This window comes from Watersipora subatra, chromosome 7 (genome assembly GCF_963576615.1).
Source record: "Watersipora subatra chromosome 7, tzWatSuba1.1, whole genome shotgun sequence".
NCBI lineage: Eukaryota > Metazoa > Bryozoa > Gymnolaemata > Cheilostomatida > Watersiporidae > Watersipora > Watersipora subatra.
The window spans coordinates 24,165,885-24,185,200 of NC_088714.1; the positions used below are offsets into that span (position 1 = coordinate 24,165,885).

General features: G+C 31.4%; 1 protein-coding gene across 1 annotated transcript in view; it reads left to right on the forward strand.

The window, feature by feature from the left end:
* The first annotated feature begins 396 nt into the window (after positions 1-396).
* The window catches only part of LOC137399346 (serine-rich adhesin for platelets-like), a 28,390-nt gene continuing 9,470 nt past the window's right edge, over positions 397-19,316 (forward strand). The window contains exons 1-2 of the mRNA XM_068085424.1: positions 397-495; positions 2,868-3,015. Of these exons, the coding sequence (XP_067941525.1) occupies positions 457-495; positions 2,868-3,015 (187 nt within the window). The 5' untranslated portion in view covers positions 397-456. The remainder of the gene's footprint in view (positions 496-2,867; positions 3,016-19,316) is intronic.

Consider the following 19,316-nt stretch of genomic DNA (forward strand, 5'->3'; position numbering starts at 1 on the left):
GGCGTGTAGATTGGAAGGAAAAGGGAGTAGGTATAGAGATACACAGCATATCTTTCTTTATCTTATGGCTTACCGAGGATTAAACTAATTTACCTTACATATACTTCTACATTAGTTTTTAATTTTTATTTTATCTTCACATTTACTCCTGAAACTGCAATACTCAAAAAACACCTCTACTGTCACATCATAGACATAACATTAGATAAAGACTCAAATGTTTGCTCAGATTATATGTAGCATTTTGAAAATGTATATCATCAGCCAAAATCGTAAGTTGAGGTTGGCATTGCTGATAATTAAGAAAGAAAAACTTTTAACAAAACTTTTCTGGTCAAGTTGCACACAATATCATGTCTATCACTTGCTATCTGGTCGCATATATTTTGCTTTGAAGGTGGTTCAGAATTAAAGCTGGCAAAAGAAGATTGAACATAAGTTAACTCATCAGAAAAAATGAGTTCATCTGGGCTAGTTGCTGATCTTCAGCTAAAGGTGTGTAATACTGACAACCGGTTTTTCTTTAGACAAGCAATAGTCATCAACTTTTTTGATTTTGGTTTTAGTGATAAGTTACTGTATTCTACTAGCAATCATATGGCTTGCATGTTCACGCTGTGTGATTTAGCGGTGCAAGTTCGCAGAGATTTATGCTTTTTATATGGTTATACTGTTGCTTATAAATAAGGTTTTTTATTCAAAATCTTACAGAAAGTAGCAAAGCATTTAGGGGAACATCTGAATAATAGTCATGCATCTATTAGTTAATGTTGTGTTTATTGATATAAAAGTATTGCTTCTAGTGTACAGTAGTAGGCAGTGTTGTAGTCCAGCATTTCTAACCCTGATATTATATTTATCTGTGTTTGCTGTCAATAATGTTGAATCTCATGTATTGAACTTAGGCATCATTGTTCATAGTAGCTGATAACAGGTGTTTTAACTTAACATGATATATATATATATATATATATATAAATATGCAATATAATCGTGTAAACATATTGCTTTTTACATGAAAGTTTCAAACTGTTGTCTACAATATCCTGGTTGAAACATTTTGTGTATGGCAGTCTTGCCTTATTCACCTTATTCAGCCTCGCGATATACTGAATTAGCCGCCTGTACAAATTGTTGAGGTAGTGTTACATCAAACTTTTAGATAGTCAATGTATGGAAATGACCGTGAAAGTGGTCAACCTATATAAGTTCCTCTTCGAAAAAACTATCTATCAGTTTCTCATTTTTTTGCTCTAATTAATAAGTGCTCAGGTCTACTTCTAACAGCACTATATACTCTGAAAGCTTTGGAGTGTTATAAAAAATCAAAATATTTGAGTCGGTTCATTGTACTTATCTTTCTATTGACTTGTTGTTTTTTCTGGTGTCACTACAGTTCCATTTCATGCTTCTACGCTCTTTGGTCGGCTATTGGTAAATCTACCACCTACTACCAGTCACCTGAAGAGTGCAGAAACATGAGACAGAACTGTAGGGACTTCAGAGAAGAACATCAAGGTGGAAAGAGATAGTACAGTTAACATGTTCCAACACTACTTATCATTTCACTTTGTGTATAGAATCACAACACAGTTGTTCATCAACTGGCCCTTACTAGTGAGAAGGAACAATGACATCGAACAAAATGTAAATATATTGTATGTCATTGAAATTGCGTATTTGTTTTTAATTTAAGCTCTGCAATGTGTCTTTTCGAACTAAACCATATCATTGTTCATGCTAAAATTGTACATTGATCAATATTAAGGATCCCGATGCGTCGTGTTGGTTGGCACACCACCGCGTAAACAATCCATAACCATGACACCCCTTCATGAATAGCCAGTAAATGTTGGCTGTTGTTTTTTCATGAATCTACATATATACCGTATATATTTCTCAAAGTTTGTCGCTTTTTTTCTGCCATCTGTCCTTCACTATGTTCAGCTATAGCTATTAACTAGTGTTTTGGAATAAAGAATCCGTATCGCAAAAGATTTTATCTCGGACCCTCCGGTTCACCAGTTCAATGCCTTACCAATTCAGCCACACGATCTTGATGGGTTCATTAGGCGATATATGTCACTATATGGGCGCAAATAAGCTACGGCTCTCCATCACAAAGCAAAGTGATGGCGTAACGTGATGAGAAACAGTAGCTCTTATCAGTACATTTACTCAAATTATATATTGGCAATGTGCCAGGCTAATGGCAAGTGGCAGGCAAATCTCATTACCTCTCATTGTTTATAAGCTGATTTTTAAAACTCGGCCAATGCCGGGTTATACAGCTAGTATCTGTCTATACATAAAATTGCCGAATTGAAAAATTTGTCGATTGCTGAAAAATATTATTCAGTTACGTGAGGCGAGTGACAATGTCTGCTATTGGTTGTTGACTGCCAACTACACGCTATAATTGCATGGAACTCTTGTGTTATTGCTGACCACCAGATCTCTGGTCAAGACCATTTTTAATTGAAACATAATTTTGATCAGGTCGATGACATAGAGTTACTCATACTATGAAGACTATGCATCGCGCAGTCGCTCGTTTTCTGTGATGATAATGTAATGTTATTATTTGTACTATTGTTTCAGTGGCTTGCATGGCAGTCTTTCAATCAGGATTAGAAATGAAATGTGGCATGTGATCATAGACATATTCTGTCAATCACCTGAAGAGCACAATCTCTGCTTATTCCATGCCACATGGTGCAAACCATTTTTTGGTTCTCTCGTTTGTGGTATGTCTCAAAAACGATTTTAACAAATTTTCTTTCTCGTTTGACCCACTGATCGGCTCGGTGATAGTTGTCAATAAGTTGCTGTTATCTACAAGCTGTTGTTGTTTTGTTTCTCTCTAGGTGGCAACCGCTGGACATGAAGGATATTCAGGACTTCTCTTCCTCTGTCACTCAATAAGTAGCAAGGTTATCGTCCAGTGGACTGGCTCAGATGTTCAATATGATACCAAATGCAAGATAGAAAGTGATATTTACTCTCTGTTCAAAGGTTTGTCAGTGCCCCAACTTGTGTTTATAAAATACTATTTAATTCATTCATTTTATGGACTAAATTAATCAGAGCATTCGGTCAATGCACTAATCCAATCACAGCGGGGATTATATGTACTAGCTCAATCACAGTGTTCATTTGAGTGAAACGGTTTCACTGAAACCTCCAATAAGAGTGTCTTAAGAAATTTTTAGTATTTCTCTCTATCTTTCTGAATGCAACTATGAAATATATGAGTCTATTAAAGATGTGGTTGCGTCAAATTTGAGTTGATCTTAAAAGAAAGCATTTTTTTCTCTATCAGTTGATATGTTGTTTGTTGTGTTACGCGATCTCATTGCCAAGATATTTGAAGATTAAAATCGAAAAAGTCTGATCGCGGTAAAAACGCTCAGGCCACAAAAACGTGCCCAGACTTGCCCAAAATGATGTCACGCGTTATACAACCTGTCTCTATCTCTCGTATTCACATCGGCTATTTGCGATAAAAGTCTAGTCTTACGCGGCTCTATTGGCATATATCTTATTTTGTATTTGCTCATGTTGGCTAGAATAAAATTTTAAATCCAGCTACAGATACATTATTATGAATGTTTCAAAGGCCTCAAATAACGAAAATTGAAAATTTGTTCTACTCACTTTCTCCAAATGTTGTGTAAACATTTGGGTACCGACTACCAATTCTACTGGTCTACGGTAATTCTGTCAAGCTAACTATGTAGAACGAGGTCTTTGTATCAGCACAGTTTCGCAGCTACCCATTCTAACGATATACAGCCTCCCATAAGTCCCGCCCACATTATGTCCGTCGCCTATCTTTGGGACGGGGCTGTATATCATTGCCTACACCGTCTACGTACTAGTTTCTTACTAGTAGTATTCTTACCGAATACTACCTAAGTGAAATAAGCAAGCTGCGTCTTTTAAAAGAATATAGATAGGGATAGAGTTTTAAGGATGAGAAGTCTGCTGCAAACTGGATTTGAACTCACATTCTCCAGTTCTGCGGACATCCATATACCATATCCAATTCACTACAATATTCTGCAAATCATGTTTTGCATTATCTTCAACAATATTATTTTATTATATAATTTTTACAAGCAAAAATATTTTCATCTCGGCATAAAGCTTTTATTAAAAATATTCATCAAGTCGTGGCCACTCACATAGTTTTAGCTGATACAATAAGACAAATTCATCTACTGCAACAAACTCAAACAAAACATCATGGTTTACGCAGCACACATTCAAGTCTCTCTTTCCCATTTATAGCAGTTTCCACACTGACAAAGTTTCTTCGGCTGGTGGGATGACATAAACATTCTGTAATCAGTAAAACAAATGCAATAATTATATGTCATTCATAGATATGTCATTCTAAAGCGTATCTATTGACAGCTTCCAAATTGGGAGTTAAATAGATTGCAAGTGTAATTTTAAAAACAAATAAACGTTTAACAAAGGCACAAGTACGCCAAGCCAACGATTCAAAGCTTTGGTTCTGGAAATTAAAGATTTGCATTGATCAATCGATTTTCTTCACTTTCTACAAGTGAAAAGTGAACATCTAATGTCAAATCATAAACCTAATTTACTAGATAAAGATGCCACAGAAAATTTAAACCGAATGTAGCTAGGTGAACCGATAAAAAATATAAAACGATGATTAGTGATAGCGAAAAGTTACAATTTTATTAATTAGTACATGTATTAATGAGTACTAAAATATTACCTTTAGTATATTCATCAATCTAAGCCATTGTATAGCTAGATGCTAAAGATTAAAAAGAAGCCGTCAAAAACTTTCTGTACATACGTATCTCGCACGCGCAGGAAATTACATTTTAGCCTCAAACAGGGAAATATAATCTGAATGTAAACTCAACAGGAAACTCTAAGGAGACTCAAAGTAAAAGATAAATTTACCTCCATTCTCCGAGCTTCCTCCGTAGAACTTTAACTACCTGATGCCAATAAAACTCGGAGTCACCTTCGCAGTAACTTTACCGCAATTTTACAATAACATTATTACATGTATGTTATTCGCCAATAAAACGTGTCGATCGAGTAATTCATTAAAGTAACGATGTTAACTAATTTAGTAAATATCGATGTCCATGCGATTTAATAATAGAGTAAAATCCCTAAATTTGAGATCACAGACAATGCGTTTTACGAGTGATAACATTTATTACGGCCTATATAAAAATTTCACGCTGATGATTGGCTAAGGGAGCGACCTCATATTTATCGCTCGTGGTTTTTTTCAGATATATTGCTTGTGACGTCACGAAAGAAGCACCCGCTGGAACGTGAGCTTTTTAAAAGAGGGCCTCATTCAAACGCATATATCTCTGGACAGGGTTGGTCTACAAAGACAAAAATGGCATCAAATTGTAGCTGATGTTTTAGCCTTTTACGGGTCTTAATTTCATTAGATCGAATTTTTTGACGCAACCACATCTTTAAGGTATAAACACATTCGCAAATCTTTGAATGTGTTTGAGGACTGGTACAGCTGTCCAAGTAAGTGCGAATGAGTCTTGGCCCAACTCGCTATACTTTCGTGAAACAAAGTTAGGTGTGAACCCGCTGATTGATTACTTTATGGAAAAATCTATCCTACAGTCGTAACTACAAATCAATTCACATTGAAAGATATTATCAAGGCTGCGTCTTGGAATTGTGATTTTGTCTAACCTTGTCAATAGCATACCTATATAATTTATTGTGTGTTGTTTTAATTAATTAGACACCAAAGTACAGGTGTAACCCCAAAAGCAATGTGTTGTAAATCTATAGCAGTAAATGACTGGATTGGTTACTGACAATACAGTGCACCCTCGAGATACGATTACCCTGATATACGATTTTTTCACCTTACGAAGTCAAACATTGTGATATCTTCACCTCGCTATACGAATTTTATTTCACCACACGATTTTGAGAAAAGTTTCGCCCGAGTTAAAATTTGGCGGTCGGTGCGCTCATAACGCACGTCGAAATAAAAAAGACACCGAATTACAGTTTGCCGAAAACATTTTCAGAGTGTTTGGAAGAGACACGATGATCGACTTCTCTCATGTCAGCATTCCGCGTGGAAAGTTTCGTGTAAAGTACACAAGCGAGAGCAAATATTCATTTGTAGCGTTATTATATCTTTTACTATAAACTTTTAAGTCAGCATACGTATATAACTACAAGTATCTACATTTAATTCATTAGCTATGGAATCTGAGACCGATACAAACGTTACAAAACGAAGGAAAAATGATTTCTATGTCAACAAAGTTGGATGTCGCAAATAAGAAGAAAGCACCCGTATTATTAACATTGTCAAGGAATATGATCGCAACCAATCAGCATTTGCAATTATTATTAAAACAAGAACTTCATTGAAGCAAGCACAAGAAAGAACTTCCGACTGAAGATTTGAAAGAGCTAGGTCATGCATGCGATCAGCATTCAAAAGGAGCAACTATTTGGTAAAGGCGAGGATGTAGAAGATACAGAAAACCTCACATTCGCAGAAATATTTCAAGTGTTTAATTTACTGATGTAGATTGGTACATTAAAACGATGCATGTATAATATATATTATTTATCTCTTGTGTGGCATGTTTTTCATATTTTGTTCATTATATTTGTTTCCTTTTGATTTTATGTTTTATTTTCTTGTTCAACCATGTTTTTGCAGGTGGGCTTGTTATCTCCTACGTGAATACAATTCATCGTATGTATGTAACTCATATAACTAGCTACTCAAGATAGTTGACGCATTTACATTACTTTCTGAAACTTGTTAAAGCCCTTTCCTCTAAGGTATAAATACGTATAAACTTTGTACGTATGGTTGCATTGATTCTTGTGTACATTTCATACATGAAAAACTACTGTAGCACCTTCTCTGGATCCTTCTACAAGCTTTAGCTAGCTAACAGTTTTCTGCATTGCACCAGCATTTTTTTCTTTTAAACCAGAAGAAAAATTGTACAGAACTAGACAACCTTCTTTAGCTTGCTAAAAATTCCATTTTATTAAAAATTCCATTTTATTACGTATTAAATTAATCTTCAAGTGTACAGCAACATAATTAGCATTGATAAGTTTTTTCCTCTCTGCTTTATATACTACAATATACCAGCTAAAGTCACTTTACTCCAAAGGTATGTACGTCCTGTATAGTAAATAAAATTTCATTTTTCTTTTAGGTAGCCATTAAATGGTCAGGTGTGCGAGAGGCCGCTTTTGAAAACTGCATCGCTCGGCCTTTTTTATTGAATTCTGGTCGAAAAATATATCAACCAGACACGCTAAATTTTATAACGAAAGTGAAGACAGAAACTTATGAAGGATAAAATTTCGTGATAAAAAGTTGAAATTCATTAAGATAGTTCAAAATACATACTAAAACTTGGTTTTAAGGGTGAGTTTGGCAAGCTAAACTTATTTGAAGTGAATTCAATGTTTATGTTACGCATACCTTTTGGGTAAGAACTTGTTACTACATGATCTGCATTTGGTACACAGATTACAATTTTACAATATTGCAGATTATAATCATTAGGTGCACTTAATACAATGCAGCTACTGTAGGTAACTATAGTTACTAAAGTTAACATACTGTTTTGTTACTAATTTTCAATATGTACAGCATTTTTATAAAACTTTGGACGATTTTTACCTTCTTTTTTTCATTGTATAATTACAGTGGTTTCTATACCCGGACATACGATTTTTTCGCCACACGATGCCAGCTTTGGAACGGATTAACATCGTATCTCGAGGGTGCGCTGTATAATATGCTTGACAATCTTTATATTGTGAACTGAAGCAGTCTCTAGTATGGCAACCATTTTTGTGTGAAGGAGATAGTGTTATCTGTGGTTTTCTTTGACTTGTGCTTGCACGTGAGTAGTATATAGAGAGCAGATCTACACATAAAAGTGACGGATCCAGCGGGGGGATAGAAAAAGGGGGTTGTGAATTAAATTGGCTAGGGGTGTAGATTGAATCGTGTGGAGTTGAATGAGATGTTGGGGTTTGGGGGGAAATTGTGGTGTAGAGTAGGGGGTTGAATTCGAGGGGTTACGGATCCGCTCCTGGCGTAATCGGCGGATTATCTGTGGATGAGTCATCGGATTAGCGGGGGATGAGTCATCCGATTGAACGCGGATTATCGCGGGATTAGTCGGGGGAATCGTCGCGGATTAGTCGGGCGAATCGTCGCCGATTATCGGTGGAATAGTGGGGGTGAATATCTGGGACATCGAGGGCTGGATGGTTTTCCGGAGTGGATCTCGCGGATTATCGAGGAGAGCGAGAGATTACCTAGCGGATGAGTGAGGGGGTTAATATCTGGGACACCGAGGGGTTGATTTTCCGGAGATTGTTATATATTTGAAACATTGAATATATATGAGAAAGTGTTTATGTACAAAGTTATTTTTTGAAGATTTGATGATTTTGTAATGTTGAAGCTCTTGAATGGTTAAGAATTTTAAGGAATTTATTTTCGATTTTTTTTTTGTATTTTTTTGTATGTAAGATTGAAATTTGTTGGAGAAATTAATATGTTGAATGAAAGATCAGTTTTATTACAAAATTATTCACTTTAAAAGATATATTTATATGTATTATTCATTATTTCCATCATCATTTTGTTTCAATAAAAATAAAATAGTTTATGTTTAACTTGAAATATATGAAAATATTCAAGTAGATAGGACACAATAAAGATAATATAGTATAAATGAAACATTGAATATATACATAAGAAAATGTTCATGTACAATCTTTATCAGTACTTCATAATAATTGTACATATACTTATTCTCTGTACTTTATTAACACACCTGATGATCTCTTACAGCACTTTATAATAATTGTACATATACTTATTCTCAGTACTTTATTAACACACCTGATGATCTCTTACAGCACTTTATAATAATTGTACAAATACTTATTCTCAGTACTTTATTAACACTCCTAATGATCTCTTACAGCACTTTATAATAATTATACATATACTTATTCTCTGTACTTTATTAACACACCTGATGATCTCTTACAGCACTTTATAATAATTGTACATATACTTATTCTCAGTACTTTATTAACACACCTGATGATCTCTTACTACACTTTATAATAATTGTACACATACTTATTATCTGTACTTTGTTAACACACCTGGTGATCTCTTACAGCACTTTATAATAATTGTACACATACTTATTCTCAGTACTTTATTAACACTCTTGATGATCTCTTACTACACTTTATAATAATTGTACACATACTTATTATCTGTACTTTGTTAACACACCTGGTGATCTCTTACAGCACTTTATAATAATTGTACATATACTTATTCTCTGTACTTTATTAACACCCCTAATGATCTCTTACAGCACTTTATAATAATTGTACATATACTTATTCTCTGTACTTTATTAACACTCTTGATGATCTCTTACACCACTTTATAATAATTGTACATATACTTAATATCTGTACTTTATTAACACCCCTAATGATCTCTTACAGCACTTTATAATAATTGTACATATACTTATTCTCAGTACTTTATTAACACTCCTGATGATCTCTTAATACACTTTATAATAATTGTACATATACTTATTCTCTGTACTTTATTAACACTCTTGATGATCTCTTACTACACTTTATAATAATTGTACATATACTTATTCTCTGTACTTTATTAACACTCTTGATGATCTCTTACAGTACTTTATAATAATTGTACATATACTTATTCTCTGTACTTTATTAACACTCCTGATGATCTCTTACAGCACTTTATAATAATTGTACATATACTTATTCTCTGTACTTTATTAACACTCTTGATGATCTCTTAATACACTTTATAATAATTGTACATATACTTATTCTCAGTACTTTATTAACACTCCTGATGATCTCTTACAGCACTTTATAATAATTGTACATATACTTATTCTCAGTACTTTATTAACACTCTTGATGATCTCTTACAGCACTTTATAATAATTGTACGTATACTTAATATCTGTACTTTATTAACACTCTTGATGAACTCTTACAGCACTTTATAATAATTGTACATATACTTATTATCTGTACTTTGTTAACACACCTGATGATCTCTTACAACACTTTATAATAATTGTACATATACTTATTCTCTGTACTTTATTAACACTCTTGATGATCTCTTACAGCACTTTATAATAATTGTACATATACTTAATATCTGTACTTTATTAACACTTTTGATGAACTCTTACAGAACTTTATAATAATTGTACATATACTTATTATCTGTACTTTAATAACACTCCTGATGATCTCTTACTACACTTTATAATAATTGTACATATACTTATTCTCTGTACTTTATTAACAATCCTGATGATCTCTGACAGCACTTTATAATAATTGTACATATACTTATTCTCTGTACTTTATTAACACTCTTGATGATCTCTTACAGCACTTTATAATAATTGTACATATACTTATTCTCTGTACTTTATTAATACTCCTGATGTTCTCTTACAGCACTTTATAATAATTGTACACATACTTATTCTCAGTACTTTATTAACACTCCTGATGATCTTTTACAGCACTTTAGAATAATTGTACACATACTTATTCTCTGTACTTTATTAACACTCTTGATGATCTCTTACTACACTTTATAATAATTGTACACATACTTATTCTCTGTATTTTATTAACACTCTTGATGGTCTTTTACTACACTTTATAATAATTGTACACATACTTATTCTCTGTACTTTTTTACCACACCTGATGATCTCTTACAGCACTTTATAATAATTGTACATATACTTATTCTCTGTACTTTATTAACACTCCTGATCTTTAATTAAATTAAACTAGTAGACTTGCTAGCATCACATTCTAACTGATATCTTCAAAATATGGAAAAGACTGTGAAGTGATATATAATACACAATCTTTCGATAAAATCATGACAAAATACTTTTGGTAAAGAGAACCCTGTTATCATTCATCAATCTTTGAGAGAATAAATGATACATACTACATTTATTCAAAACAATACATATATTCATTTTCTTTATATTCTCTTCAAAACGAATACTTACCTATACCTACCTTAGTACAATTCCTCCATCTGTCCATTGGGCCTTCTTTTTTTTTGCTCATCCCTCTATTTACTGGGCAAGAGACTGTTATGGAATGGTTAAGCCAAACCAAACAGGAGAATTCCATAGGCAAGCCTAGGAAAACACTCGGTCGATTGCCAAGGCGCTTGTCCACACGACAGCCTGAACACAGCGACACTCAACGAACTTAATCGCGAGTAGCCGGCTAACAGAATTCTAGCTGAAGCATACAAGCCTTATGGTATCAACGCTCGATTGCCCCAAAATCTCAATCTGTATATAAGTAGGCATCAGGAGCAGGACTAAGTGATGAAAAGGAAAATTACACTGAGCAAGCTTCTTATACAGAGTATTGAAGAATAGTGGCGTATCCAACGGAATCAATGAAGCGAAAATAGTAAACAGATTTCCGCGAAATTGAATTTCACGAAAGTGAATTTCGCGAAATTACACATTATATATATTATATAGTCAACTTTCGCGAAATTGGATTTCGCGAAATTACACATTATATATATATATTATATAGTCAACTTTCGCGAAATTGAATTTCGCGAAAGTGAATTTCGCGAAATTACACATTATATATATTATATAGTCAACTTTCGCGAAATTGGATTTCGCGAAATTGGATTTCGCGAAATTACACATATATATTATATAGTCAACTTTCGCGAAATCCAATTTCGCGAAATCCAATTTCGCGAAATCCAATTTCGCGAAATTCACTTTCGCGAAATTCAATTTCGCGAAAGTCTACTATATAATATATATGTGTAATTTCGCGAAATCCAATTTCGCGAAATCCAATTTCGCGAAATTCACTTTCGCGAAATTCAATTTCGCGAAAGTTGACTATATAATATATATAATGTGTAATTTCGCGAAATTCACTTTCGCGAAATTCAATTTCGCGAAAGTTGACTATATAATATATATATAATGTGTAATTTCGCGAAATCCAATTTCGCGAAATTCACTTTCGCGAAATTGGATTTCGCGAAAGTCTACTATATAATATATATGTGTAATTTCGCGAAATCCAATTTCGCGAAATTCACTTTCGCGAAATTCAATTTCGCGAAAGTCTACTATATAATATATATGTGTAATTTCGCGAAATCCAATTTCGCGAAATCCAATTTCGCGAAATTCACTTTCGCGAAATTCAATTTCGCGAAAGTTGACTATATAATATATATAATGTGTAATTTCGCGAAATTCACTTTCGCGAAATTCAATTTCGCGAAATTCAATTTCGCGAAAATCTGTTTACTATTTTCGCTTCATTGATTCTGTTGGATATGCCACTATTCTTCAATACTCTGTATGAGAAGCTTGCTCAGTGTAATTTTCCTTTTCATCACTTAGTCCTGCTCCTGATGCCTACTTATATACAGATTGAGATTTTGGGGCAATCGAGCGTTGATACCATAAGGCTTGTATGCTTCAGCTAGAATTCTGTTAGCCGGCTACTCGCGATTAAGTTCGTTGAGTGTCGCTGTGTTCAGGCTGTCGTGTGGACAAGCGCCTTGGCAATCGACCTGAGTGTTTTCCTAGGCTTGCTTATGGAATTCTCCTGTTTGGTTTGGCTTAACCATTCCATAACAGTCTCTTGCCCAGTAAATAGAGGGATGAGCAAAAAAAAAGAAGGCCCAATGGACAGATGGAGGAATTGTACTAAGGTAGGTATAGGTAAGTATTCGTTTTGAAGAGAATATAAAGAAAATGAATATATGTATTGTTTTGAATAAATGTAGTATGTATCATTTATTCTCTCAAAGATTGATGAATGATAACAGGGTTCTCTTTACCAAAAGTATTTTGTCATGATTTTATCGAAAGATTGTGTATTATATATCACTTCACAGTCTTTTCCATATTTTGAAGATATCAGTTAGAATGTGATGCTAGCAAGTCTACTAGTTTAATTTAATTAAAGATCAGGAGTGTTAATAAAGTACAGAGAATAAGTATATGTACAATTATTATAAAGTGCTGTAAAAGATCATCAAGAGTGTTAATAAAGTACTGAGAATAAGTATATGTACAATTATTATAAAGTGCTGTAAGAGATCATCAGGTGTGGTAAAAAAGTACAGAGAATAAGTATGTGTACAATTATTATAAAGTGTAGTAAAAGACCATCAAGAGTGTTAATAAAATACAGAGAATAAGTATGTGTACAATTATTATAAAGTGTAGTAAGAGATCATCAAGAGTGTTAATAAAGTACAGAGAATAAGTATGTGTACAATTATTCTAAAGTGCTGTAAAAGATCATCAGGAGTGTTAATAACGTACTGAGAATAAGTATGTGTACAATTATTATAAAGTGCTGTAAGAGAACATCAGGAGTATTAATAAAGTACAGAGAATAAGTATATGTACAATTATTATAAAGTGCTGTAAGAGATCATCAAGAGTGTTAATAAAGTACAGAGAATAAGTATATGTACAATTATTATAAAGTGCTGTCAGAGATCATCAGGATTGTTAATAAAGTACAGAGAATAAGTATATGTACAATTATTATAAAGTGTAGTAAGAGATCATCAGGAGTGTTATTAAAGTACAGATAATAAGTATATGTACAATTATTATAAAGTTCTGTAAAAGTTCATCAAGAGTGTTAATAAAGTACAGATATTAAGTATATGTACAATTATTATAAAGTGCTGTAAGAGATCATCAAGAGTGTTAATAAAGTACAGAGAATAAGTATATGTACAATTATTATAAAGTGTTGTAAGAGATCATCAGGTGTGTTAACAAAGTACAGATAATAAGTATATGTACAATTATTATAAAGTGCTGTAAGAGTTCATCAAGAGTGTTAATAAAGTACAGATATTAAGTATATGTACAATTATTATAAAGTGCTGTAAGAGATCATCAAGAGTGTTAATAAAGTACTGAGAATAAGTATATGTACAATTATTATAAAGTGCTGTAAGAGATCATCAGGAGTGTTAATAAAGTACTGAGAATAAGTATATGTACAATTATTATAAAGTGTAGTAAGAGATCATCAAGAGTGTTAATAAAGTACAGAGAATAAGTATATGTACAATTATTATAAAGTGTATTAAGAGATCATCAAGAGTGTTAATAAAGTACAGAGAATAAGTATATGTACAATTATTATAAAGTGCTGTAAGAGATCATCAGGAGTGTTAATAAAGTACAGAGAATAAGTATATGTACAATTATTATAAAGTACTGTAAGAGATCATCAAGAGTGTTAATAAAGTACTGAGAATAAGTATATGTACAATTATTATAAAGTGCTGTAAGAGATCATCAGGATTGTTAATAAAGTACAGAGAATAAGTATATGTATAATTATTATAAAGTGTAGTAAGAGATCATCAAGAGTGTTAATAAAGTACAGAGAATAAGTATATGTACAATTATTATAAAGTGTATTAAGAGATCATCAGGAGTGTTAATAAAGTACTGAGAATAAGTATGTGTACAATTATTATAAAGTGTAGTAAGAGATCATCAAGAGTGTTAATAAAGTACAGAGAATAAGTATATGTACAATTATTATAAAGTGTAGTAAGAGATCATCAAGAGTGTTAATAAAGTACAGAGAATAAGTATATGTACAATTATTATAAAGTGTATTAAGAGATCATCAGGAGTGTTAATAAAGTACTGAGAATAAGTATGTGTACAATTATTATAAAGTGCTGTAAGAGATCATCAAGAGTGTTAATAAAGTACAGAGAATAAGTATGTGTACAATTATTATAAAGTACTGTAAGAGATCATTAGGAGTGTTAATAAAGTACTGAGAATAAGTATATGTATAATTATTATAAAGTGCTGTAAGAGATCATTAGGAGTGTTAATAAAGTACTGAGAATAAGTATATGTACAATTATTATAAAGTGCTGTAAGAGATCATCAAGAGTGTTAATAAAGTACTGAGAATAAGTATATGTACAATTATTATAAAGTGCTGTAAGAGATCATCAGGTGTGGTAAAAAAGTACAGAGAATAAGTATGTGTACAATTATTATAAAGTGCTGTAAGAGATCATCAGGAGTGTTAATAAAGTACTGAGAATAAGTATATGTACAATTATTATAAAGTGTAGTAAGAGATCATCAAGAGTGTTAATAAAGTACAGAGAATAAGTATATGTACAATTATTATAAAGTGTATTAAGAGATCATCAAGAGTGTTAATAAAGTACAGAGAATAAGTATATGTACAATTATTATAAAGTGCTGTAAGAGATCATCAGGAGTGTTAATAAAGTACAGAGAATAAGTATATGTACAATTATTATAAAGTACTGTAAGAGATCATCAAGAGTGTTAATAAAGTACTGAGAATAAGTATATGTACAATTATTATAAAGTGCTGTAAGAGATCATCAAGAGTGTTAATAAAGTACTGAGAATAAGTATATGTACAATTATTATAAAGTGCTGTAAGAGATCATCAGGTGTGGTAAAAAAGTACAGAGAATAAGTATGTGTACAATTATTATAAAGTGTAGTAAGAGATCATCAAGAGTGTTAATAAAGTACAGAGAATAAGTATATGTACAATTATTATAAAGTGTATTAAGAGATCATCAAGAGTGTTAATAAAGTACTGAGAATAAGTATGTGTTCAATTATTCTAAAGTGCTGTAAAAGATCATCAGGAGTGTTAATAAAGTACTGAGAATAAGTATGTGTACAATTATTATAAAGTGCTGTAAGAGATCATCAGGAGTATTAATAAAGTACAGAGAATAAGTATATGTACAATTATTATAAAGTGCTGTAAAAGATCATCAAGAGTGTTAATAAAGTACAGAGAATAAGTATATGTACAATTATTATAAAGTGCTGTCAGAGATCATCAGGAGTGTTAATAAAGTACAGAGAATAAGTATATGTACAATTATTATAAAGTGTAGTAAGAGATCATCAAAAGTGTTAATAAAGTACAGATATTAAGTATATGTACAATTATTATAAAGTGCTGTAAGAGATCATCAAGAGTGTTAATAAAGTACTGAGAATAAGTATATGTATAATTATTATAAAGTGCTGTAAGAGATCATTAGGAGTGTTAATAAAGTACTGAGAATAAGTATATGTATAATTATTATAAAGTGCTGTAAGAGATCATTAGGAGTGTTAATAAAGTACTGAGAATAAGTATATGTACAATTATTATAAAGTGCTGTAAGAGATCATCAAGAGTGTTAATAAAGTACTGAGAATAAGTATGTGTACAATTATTATAAAGTGCTGTAAGAGATCATCAGGAGTATTAATAAAGTACAGAGAATAAGTATATGTACAATTATTATAAAGTGCTGTAAGAGATCATCAGGTGTGTTAATAAAGTACTGAGAATAAGTATATGTACAATTATTATAAAGTGCTGTAAGAGATCATCAGGAGTGTTAATAAAGTACTGAGAATAAGTATATGTACAATTATTATAAAGTGTAGTAAGAGATCATCAAGAGTGTTAATAAAGTACAGAGAATAAGTATATGTACAATTATTATAAAGTGTATTAAGAGATCATCAAGAGTGTTAATAAAGTACAGAGAATAAGTATATGTACAATTATTATAAAGTGCTGTAAGAGATCATTAGGAGTGTTAATAAAGTACTGAGAATAAGTATATGTACAATTATTATAAAGTGCTGTAAGAGATCATCAAGAGTGTTAATAAAGTACTGAGAATAAGTATATGTACAATTATTATAAAGTGCTGTAAGAGATCATCAGGTGTGGTAAAAAAGTACAGAGAATAAGTATGTGTACAATTATTATAAAGTGCTGTAAGAGATCATCAGGAGTGTTAATAAAGTACTGAGAATAAGTATATGTACAATTATTATAAAGTGTAGTAAGAGATCATCAAGAGTGTTAATAAAGTACAGAGAATAAGTATATGTACAATTATTATAAAGTGTATTAAGAGATCATCAAGAGTGTTAATAAAGTACAGAGAATAAGTATATGTACAATTATTATAAAGTGCTGTAAGAGATCATCAGGAGTGTTAATAAAGTACAGAGAATAAGTATATGTACAATTATTATAAAGTACTGTAAGAGATCATCAAGAGTGTTAATAAAGTACTGAGAATAAGTATATGTACAATTATTATAAAGTGCTGTAAGAGATCATCAAGAGTGTTAATAAAGTACTGAGAATAAGTATATGTACAATTATTATAAAGTGCTGTAAGAGATCATCAGGTGTGGTAAAAAAGTACAGAGAATAAGTATGTGTACAATTATTATAAAGTGTAGTAAGAGATCATCAAGAGTGTTAATAAAGTACAGAGAATAAGTATATGTACAATTATTATAAAGTGTATTAAGAGATCATCAAGAGTGTTAATAAAGTACTGAGAATAAGTATGTGTTCAATTATTCTAAAGTGCTGTAAAAGATCATCAGGAGTGTTAATAAAGTACTGAGAATAAGTATGTGTACAATTATTATAAAGTGCTGTAAGAGATCATCAGGAGTATTAATAAAGTACAGAGAATAAGTATATGTACAATTATTATAAAGTGCTGTAAAAGATCATCAAGAGTGTTAATAAAGTACAGAGAATAAGTATATGTACAATTATTATAAAGTGCTGTCAGAGATCATCAGGAGTGTTAATAAAGTACAGAGAATAAGTATATGTACAATTATTATAAAGTGTAGTAAGAGATCAAGAGTGTTAATAAAGTACAGATATTAAGTATATGTACAATTATTATAAAGTGCTGTAAGAGATCATCAAGAGTGTTAATAAAGTACTGAGAATAAGTATATGTACAATTATTATAAAGTGCTGTAAGAGATCATCAGGAGTGTTAATAAAGTACTGAGAATAAGTATATGTACAATTATTATAAAGTGTAGTAAGAGATCATCAAGAGTGTTAATAAAGTACAGAGAATAAGTATATGTACAATTATTATAAAGTGTATTAAGAGATCATCAAGAGTGTTAATAAAGTACAGAGAATAAGTATATGTACAATTATTATAAAGTGCTGTAAGAGATCATCAGGAGTGTTAATAAAGTACAGAGAATAAGTATATGTACAATTATTATAAAGTACTGTAAGAGATCATCAAGAGTGTTAATAAAGTACTGAGAATAAGTATATGTACAATTATTATAAAGTGCTGTAAGAGATCATCAAGAGTGTTAATAAAGTACTGAGAATAAGTATATGTACAATTATTATAAAGTGCTGTAAGAGATCATCAGGTGTGGTAAAAAAGTACAGAGAATAAGTATGTGTACAATTATTATAAAGTGTAGTAAAAGTCCATCAAGAGTGTTAATAAAATACTGAGAATAAGTATGTGTACAATTATTATAAAGTGTAGTAAGAGATCATCAAGAGTGTTAATAAAGTACAGAGAATAAGTATGTGTACAATTATTCTAAAGTGCTGTAAAAGATCATCAGGAGTGTTAATAAAGTACTGAGAATAAGTATGTGTACAATTATTATAAAGTGCTGTAAGAGATCATCAGGAGTATTAATAAAGTACAGAGAATAAGTATATGTACAATTATTATAAAGTGCTGTAAAAGATCATCAAGAGTGTTAATAAAGTACAGAGAATAAGTATATGTACAATTATTATAAAGTGCTGTCAGAGATCATCAGGAGTGTTAATAAAGTACAGAGAATAAGTATATGTACAATTATTATAAAGTGTAGTAAGAGATCATCAGGAGTGTTATTAAAGTACAGATAATAAGTATATGTACAATTATTATAAAGTGCTGTAAGAGTTCATCAAGAGTGTTAATAAAGTACAGATATTAAGTATATGTACAATTATTATAAAGTGGTGTAAGAGATCATCAAGAGTGTTAATAAAGTACAGAGAATAAGTATATGTACAATTATTATAAAGTGCTGTAAGAGATCATTAGGGGTGTTAATAAAGTACAGAGAATAAGTATATGTACAATTATTATAAAGTGCTGTAAGAGATCACCAGGTGTGTTAACAAAGTACAGATAATAAGTATGTGTACAATTATTATAAAGTGTAGTAAGAGATCATCAAGAGTGTTAATAAAGTACAGAGAATAAGTATGTGTACAATTATTATAAAGTGCTGTAAGAGATC